The 8683-nt window shown below is 34.9% G+C and overlaps 1 protein-coding gene across 1 annotated transcript in view; it reads right to left on the bottom strand.

The window, feature by feature from the left end:
* Positions 1-2649: 2649 nt before the first annotated feature.
* tok (tolloid-like protein 1 tolkin) overlaps positions 2650-8683 on the bottom strand; it is an 85519-nt gene continuing 79485 nt past the window's right edge. The window contains exons 17-18 of the mRNA XM_090395580.1: positions 4607-4857; positions 2650-2932 (exon numbers count right to left, since the gene is read on the bottom strand). Coding sequence (XP_090251706.1) covers positions 2777-2932; positions 4607-4857 — 407 coding nt within the window. The 3' untranslated portion in view covers positions 2650-2776. The remainder of the gene's footprint in view (positions 2933-4606; positions 4858-8683) is intronic.

Raw genomic sequence — 8683 nt, 5'->3', positions numbered from 1 at the left:
ATTAGCACCAAAAATAGGAACTGGTTTAACAGAATGTTTGGCACAGGTTGTGTGTTTCTGTGATGGAAGACTAGTCCGTCTGTCACTGCTCTGTATTTTTTTCTTAGTATCGCACAACGCAAGAATAAATTCAATACTTCGCAATTAATACATTAAGGCTTTGCCACTTGTTGTTCAAGTTATGCTGTAATTCATTTTACGTAAATATAATACTGAGTTCTGTTTTGTTTCAAATCAATCCCTTTGACCCTTACATTTAACCAAAATGCAATATCTTCTTATATCACTGATCGAACTTCATAGTGAACGAACTGTTTTCAACTATTTTGTGATGAAATGAAAGAATATTACACAGTACTCAGTAAAATACTGAAATGGTAAGTACAAAATAATGACCTATATGCTGTCAATAAAACTCTAACTGAAGAAGTCTTATTGTTGCCATACAATTTCGCTTACAGAAAAATGACAATTGATGTGGGCATAAAGTGAATATGCCAAATGTGGTTTTCTCTCACACTATAAAAACTGAGAGATTCAATTCCGAAGGCGCACAGATTCACTTACAATCTAGTGCAGCTAAAACAGCATCGTTCTCATTATTTCCAAAAAGGAATCCGTATGTTTGCTTGGAGAAAGAAAAGAAAAGGTGCTGCAATCTTCTGAATGGCAAAATGTCGAAACATTGAATAGCAATAAATACCAAGATGATAAATTGGTATTTATTAAAAAAAAGTCAGCATGAAATCTAACGCTAAATGTTCTGAAGATGTTAAATAAAATAATACAATTTGGGTGGAGCTGCGAACATTGATCAGCAGGAATATTCACTTTGAGTGACACTTGTAATGAAAACTGCTAATGGTATTTTTTAAACATTATCATTTTACTTTTGTAAATCTTAAGGTAAATCCAAATAGTAAATCTTAAGCTTCCTCCTCTCGGGGTAAATTTGCTAGTGCATTTTCATGCCACAATCATATCAGAAATTGTCTGTTTACTAAAGAAGAGATCCAGTAAATCAGCTACAGTGAAGGAAATATTTTGAACCCAATGGAAAAATACACCTTTTTGAAACCGAAAAAGAAATAGCGTAAACTGAGGTAAAGAAAATCCTTTGTATCATGATCATCCAAAAAATGCTACACTGGTATTTAAACGTAGATATCAATTGTACGATTTCGATTTGCATAAATTCAGAGGTGAGAGGAAACTAATCATCATTAATACGATAGGCAAAGGGAGATAATCACGTAGATTACGAGTCACAAGAAAAATGGATAATTTAGTTTCCTCTGTGGGTGCATTAAACATCAACATCATATTCGGTGAAAGAGGGGAATTTACGAGGATATTCCTTTAAACGCCTGACTTTATCTCAGAATGATTTAAAGCTAGTATTGTACTCTTCTACAAACTGCTAATGTGTTCTTCTGTAAATGCCTCTAATGAGAAAAAAAAAACGTGGCCTGGGTCTCAATGTTCGTAAATTAATACCAATTGTGACCGAGAACTGTTTTTTTCCTTCAAATTATGGACCAACATTTCTCAAAACTTGAAAATTATTTGCCTATATTTGGTATCCTTCCATTGTTTGAGCAGCAATTATCCTATTCACTCAAATAAAGCAATTGTTTTGTTTGTCCGTCGTAGATTTAGATGATTAGCCATTCTGTTGTTAATGAGTTTCATATATCAGATGAAATTCTAGCAAAAAAAAAAAAGGATAATTTCAGATAAACATTTACAATTTCGGTAAAAGGCAGCGCCATCAAAATATCCGATAAAAGTTTAAAATATTTTCAATAATATTTGCTTTGCATTACATTCAGTTACTTTGTTGACAGTGATCCACAGTAATTTAGAGTATGCACACATCTCTCACGCACATATACGACTTACAAACTTTGCTTTGTGTTTTAATACCTTCAATTATAATCCATTCGGAGCCTTCAAGATTTCAAAACTATTACAATCGAGAAATTTAGACACTTGATTATACGAAAAATAATGTTAATTACGATTTTTAAAAGTATGGCTGGATGGACAGATTTCTAGACAGTTTCTCAAGTGCATTAGATCGCCTTAGAATGTGTTAAAATAAATATACGTCCAATCCGACAACAACTCTGGATGGAAGGGAGTCTCAGAACAGTAATAGTGGAATGCAAAACAATCACTTAAATGCCTTCTTTGTTTAGATGACTTTCACAAGTACAGACACCGATGTGAAAATGGGTGGTTTCTCAACTATTCCTTCGCGGACTTACAAATAATGCACACATCATTTAACATAACCTGATGTTCATTACAATGGCCGCTCGCGATTTTTGGTGCCTAAATGGACATGGAGCTATGCAACCCTCTTCCTGAGGAACCACAAAAAATATACATCCCCATGAATATTACAAAAATCTATCTACACAATCGTTACTTTGAAAAAGTGATATGTTAGCCTGTACGGCAAAACTCAAATGGAAAAACACGTGATGAGAATTCAGGCCACCTAATAATAGGTAGTTGGAAGCTCTTGTCGATATGACGTCCAATGGAGGCTGGAGAGTTGGGAAGCTGAAGCAGACGGCTAATTCGATCTCCGATCTATTAGTCTAGTGCTGCTTCATTACCTCGCGTCCAGTTATCAGTTTGGAGAAGAACTCAGCACAGCAGAATGATTCAAATAACGCACTGGACTCATCACATTGAATTGATTCAAACATCACTTAAAAGCACAACTGCTGTCTGCTATCTATACGAGGGCTAGCACTGAAGAACGTTAATACTTTGTCAGAGTTTGATAAGATTCAGGAAGCGCGTCTCTTCCGTCATCAACAGCGATAAACGCAGCTGAAAATCCTTTGCTATTAATGGTATCGTCTGATCGGAATCGCAGTAAAAGAGATTCACCAGACGACAGAAGCTCTTGTGGGACCTAAAACGAAAAAAAAAAAAAACATCACTTGTAATTTACAATATTTTTAATTTAGGAAAACAAAAACAATTTTGAAAAAAGGATGATAAAAGTATCTACTAAATTTTTATTTTTTTTTTAAATAAGAACATCGCAAATATGTAAAATATTTTTTTTTGTACGTGATTGTTATTTTCAGTCATTACTTTAATGCAAACAAATTAAACTATTTTCTGAAATCGAAATTCCACGTAACAAACCTTTATTCTTTTATTATTTCGTAAAATAATTTCTAATTAATAAGACTTCTCCTAAAAAACTTAATGTATAAATACTGCATTCAAAATATAAAATCTTTATTTTAGTAACAACGGTTGAGAAATGCTCACTTCCTGTTTTGAACTGGTGGAGGCTGCCGACATCTCTCGGCGACAATTGGAATTAATATTCAATTCGTTGGAACACAGCCATATAATATCATTCTCCAAAAACGTGAATATGTTTCGAATTTACGGTTTACAGCTTTATACGTACAATGGTACATTTATATATCTTATGACAAAATTGACAAGTAGGAATAATCTTTATGCTGCGATAATATGCATTATTCAATTAAATAAAACTAGACGATCGTCTCAAATAGGCTAATCTAGTTATTCGCGTATTTTTCCAAGCAATTCTTGTCTGTCAACTTAAAATTGGTATCATTCTATAAAACAGAAGCTTATTAAAATTGATTCGCATTAATTATACTGATCATAAGAGCTTACTTTGAATAATAAAGTATCACAGTATATATATATATATATATATATATATATATATATATATATATATATAACAAAAACTAATTGCAAAAACGATCATTTTACTGATCAAAAAATTCTGCAGACCTTGCTTGAGATTGAGGCTTTATAAGTTTAAATTCTAATATAAAATATAATATAAGCTTCAGATTTTACAAAGGGTATAACGAAATTTATATAATACAGGTATCGTATTTTATAAATAAATGCTATATTAATATTTCTTGACATTTTACGGTGTTTACTAAAACACTCAGACATTCATCAAGATCTCTTTTTAAAATAAAGTAAACATTGATAGAAGTTAAATCATCACGCTTACATCGTTTAAAAACTCAGGGTGATTAAAAACTGATGATCATCGTGCTATTTTATTTTTTTAGCTTAAACCAATATACGTCTATTTTCAATTATACAATTATTTTAAAAATATATTTTAAAAAAGCTGCATTAGTCAAAGAAGAAATGATCTGATTCTGGCTGATGATCTTGTTATCAAAATACAGAACTGGTGCTGAGGATTTTAGGAAAACCAAGTGTTGTATTACTTTTAAGTTCAATCGTCGTAAGATAACAAATCAGGCCGTTATTATTTTTTTTTTTTAAATATTGTTTTCTGTGCAGAAAAAAAAAAAGAAAGAAATTGATGCCCACGCAGTGAAGACTTTTTTTTAGGGGAAAAAGATGGACGACTTTCGTTTCCTGATATGGGACCACAGCTCTGCCAAAACATGGAGTAGTGAGAAAAAAAATTCACTTCTTGGCCTTTAGAGCCGAGGTCCTGGATAATCTTTAGTCCAACTGAGGTACTAAATGAAAGAGAGGTTTACAATCTCTCGTGGGTGGGATGCACAGAAAAAAGGAAACGGCTTAAAATATATATACATACCTTGTTGCCACAGAATTTTCCGAGTCGAGGGGAAGAGTCATCGTAGCCATCGTACACTTCCACGAAATCATAGCCACACTCCTGTTCATGCTCAATCTCGAATGTAAGAAAACGCAGCTGCACCTTTCTTCCCCCAGAAGCTTCAATAATCCAATCACAGTCCGCTTTATTGTCGTAACTGACATCCCCATACTTAGCATGAGAGTAAAGATGTTCCATTGATGTCCGGGCTATCAATCGTCCGCCGCATACTGAAATGGAAATGTGTACATTAATTCTCCAGAACATAGCATTAAAATTATTTGAATAAGGATAATATTTGCAGCTAAAATACACAAGCGTGATATTTTTGATGAAATCCACCGATTTGATTACAGGCTCTTTACGTTGCATTGCTTGTAACTTACACGCGTCATGTACAAAGAAAGAACCATCTCAGGCTTAATTCGGCTTTTTAAGTACTTCTGTTCTAGACTCCATGCCTGTCGATTCCTAATATAAATTATCTTGATGATTAATGATATTTTTCCAATCTCTTCCGACGAATTGACTATAGTTGATTCCCTCCCCCTTTAATTTAGTTCTCTCACGATTGCGGAATCATTTAGGGACTGATTATCGTTCATTTTGGGTTAAACGGCAATCTAACTTGGAATCCACAAGCAGAACAGGTACTGCATGCATACACGATGACAAGGTATGCAGCAGGTATCCGTGCTTTAACCCAATCCCTAGCAATCTTCTCCGGAGATTGAATAAGAGGCAGCCTAAGCATTCTGGTTGGAGATATTCAAATTAGTGTTTCCCGAAGTTTGCGTAATTAAATCGAACCATTCACGTTGAGAATAGAGGAAATGCGATACAAGCGCCAGTCTTCCTGATATCTTCTTTCTCTCACATTTATTTCAGTGTAGATAGATATTCTCGTTTTGAAGGTGCTCAGTGGGGAATAAAATTGTGCCTCTGAGAAACGCTAAACTAGCGTTTCTATGTACATATCACTGAAGGCAACAATAAAGAAATTATTTCCCTTTCTGTAAATGACACCATTGCGAGTCTGTTGTTATTACATTAGTTCTATATGCGATTCCTGTAGAGAAAATATGCAGGAATCGAGGCAAATCTTAATCCGTCTCAGTAAAAGCAGAAAAAATATTTTCTCGTCCTCAAAACCTTCTCCCAAAGAGAGCAGGCATAACTCCTTTAGTAATTAACTTTTTGAAGATCGTATGCAGCTGATCTCCACTCTTTCAGACACCGCTGTCAGCCTAGCTCGAGACTATCAATGAATCAAAACAAAGAGAGAGAAGTTACGATAGATAAATGCCGCCATCTAGTGGTTCTAAACGCAAAACAGATGTATATTGTGTCTGAGAAAGAGTGAGTTATGTGGTCGATTCCCAGAACTTACTCCCACTGTCTCTGCCAAAGATCGACTAACTCTGAAACCACTTTAATTTTTAATGAAAAATTACAAAATCACCACGCGTTTTTGTTGCTGATTTGTATTTCCATAACGGAGTCCTGCTACAATCATGTGGAATATTATTTTTCCAACTTGTTTTAGAGCAGAGGGCAGCAATATTTTGTCAACTGTTTTTATCTCGTGACCATAAAAGTGACGAAGGTTGATGGTTCAAAGTAGTGTGACACTAAAGCAATTCAAGAAATGCTAGGCGTTCCAATAAATGTGATAGAATTATCCATCAAAGCTAATAAATTTACCTTCAACTAAATCAATACTTGCTCATAGCGATTTGTAATGGAAGATGAAAGCCTTAAGCAGTACAAGTAGTTTAAGATGGGGGGAAGCTTTGCCAACCTTTATTGTCGGTTGTAAAAATAACTAGAAAGACGAGAAAAACATCTTATACAGCACAGGTGAATTTAGAGATTTATTAATTCTGTACGGTTTTCTTTTACCTAAAGACAACCACAAACATTTAAGCGAATGGAAAATTCAGACCCGCAACTGTTGATTGGAGAGCAAATACTCCACCCACTCAGACGTCACGCCTTAACCTATCGGTAGAATTGCTTACAAACATCACATAACTTTAAAATCTTACAGGAAATAGCTTGAGGTTACAAGCATATAAAGCATTTTACGTCTTGTGATGAATTATTTGATCCTTCTATCTGGATAGAAGGAAATAAAAAACTCACGGTTACGCCCTTGTACGTCAACTATGAATGAATGAAGTTCGAAATTGTGACGCTATTTATGATAATTGGAAATAACGTAAATGCTTATTTATTAAAAGCTTCTGCAATTCCCAAGCTGGGCTACGCCACGCGTTCTTTTTATCAGTTTAATATATGCTTTGTTCTTAAGATCCACTCTGCTTTCTTTTACTATTAATCATCGTGCCAATTAAACAAATGAGCATGAAGGTATTTGCAGCTTCGAGTAAAACCACTTCCTCTACTTTGATCTGATAGCACGTGACTCGTGCGATTTATTACTGTTTTTGCTTTAGATACGTTTACGTTCATTTGTGCAAGTAATAGATAACATCAAATTAGACATCATCTCTATCAAACTAAATTACCAAATGTGGTTAAGAAAATTCGTAGAAAAAAAAACGAACAGAACAGCTCTCTATAAATAGAAGCACTAATTCGCTTCAAGAACTCAAAAGCAAAAGATTCTAGGCAGTGAAAAAGCAATTAAAACTATTAATATATGTCGCCTCTATTCTCTTGATGTACGAGGACTCAACATTCCATGAAAGCAGGAGGAGGTCTGAAAGTTTGTACTTATCATAAATATCAAAATAATGTTCTTACAGTAAATACAAAAGGTATGCTATTAACAAACGATTGGAATTAGAAGGGAAGATGTATTAATGTGTACGTCCCCATGAAAAGTGGCAGACATGTCTGCCACTTTTCATGCCGACGTATACATTACAAGTCCACGAAATGAATTCTATGGGCCGATTATATTATTGTAATGAGCAATTTAATTGCAGAGAAAATTCGACACTAAACAAAGTAGGAGGAGCACCTAACAACGACACCTGGCTATAAACCGCTGTAAGCAGCCCTAAAGAATACATAAACTCGTTGATTCAGAGAGCCAGTAATCCCAACATCATGGATTACACTTGCATGACCCCATGATGTTGAGAGAAGGTTAGACTGCTTCTATATTACATCCTTCCTCCTTCCAAGAGCGAGGAATGTACAAAACTTAAATAGCGACATCTCAGACACCATAAACGAATCATGCTCACCCTAAACTGCCTCAAAAAGTAAAGATCGGTTCTACCCTCCAAAGCTCACAACAGACATTAATGAGATATGAATCATGTGAGAATAACTGGATTGACACATAAGGGAGGGGAGGTATGTAAATTGAAATGCTTTCATTAGAGACATGCAACAATGTTAAATGGGATTGGACACGTGGATGTAATTTTAAACATTAGTCACAAAATAAGATAAAGAACGTTTTTTCCTAAGATCTTGGCTCCAAGAACATTACGAGTATAGATTTAGGTTTCTATTTTCTCGCTAACGTGTATATATATATATATATATATACACACACACACACACACACCGAAATTTGAAACGTTTTATGTCACGTTTTTTTATGTCTTACCAACCCCATTATACTAGGGGGGAGTTGGGGGTTGGGGAGCTGGAGGCCAATCTCATTAACCAACACGGATTACAATATCCTCCAGTGCAGACAACACTCAAGATAGGGATAATATGTCATCAGGAACACAAGTGTATGGCAGTAAACTGAGAAACACGGAACTCGGGGGGGTTGGGCTCCCCCTAGTATATATATATATATATATAAAAACAGGCTCATGACGGGGCTCCAAGAGAGAACATCATCACAAGTAGTATAAATGAAGGCAATCAAGGGATGACTGGTTTGCATGACGCCTTCAGAAAGTACTAAGAACATCTCAAGACAGTGATACTTGCCAAAACTATTCCTTTTGCATCTCTACGCACATCTCGAAGGACTGATTCGGCCAATCATGACATCTGAAATGACAACAGCTGAAAAGCAACGGCATAGCAATAAATGACCTCGGTCAGACATTTTAGTAA

The sequence above is a fragment of the Typopeltis vanoorti genome, chromosome 7 (assembly GCF_054136105.1).
Source record: "Typopeltis vanoorti isolate ZY-2024b chromosome 7, IOZ_Tvanoo_1.0, whole genome shotgun sequence".
NCBI classification, from domain to species: Eukaryota; Metazoa; Arthropoda; class Arachnida; order Uropygi; family Thelyphonidae; genus Typopeltis; species Typopeltis vanoorti.
This window is presented reverse-complemented; position numbering and strand designations above follow the sequence as displayed.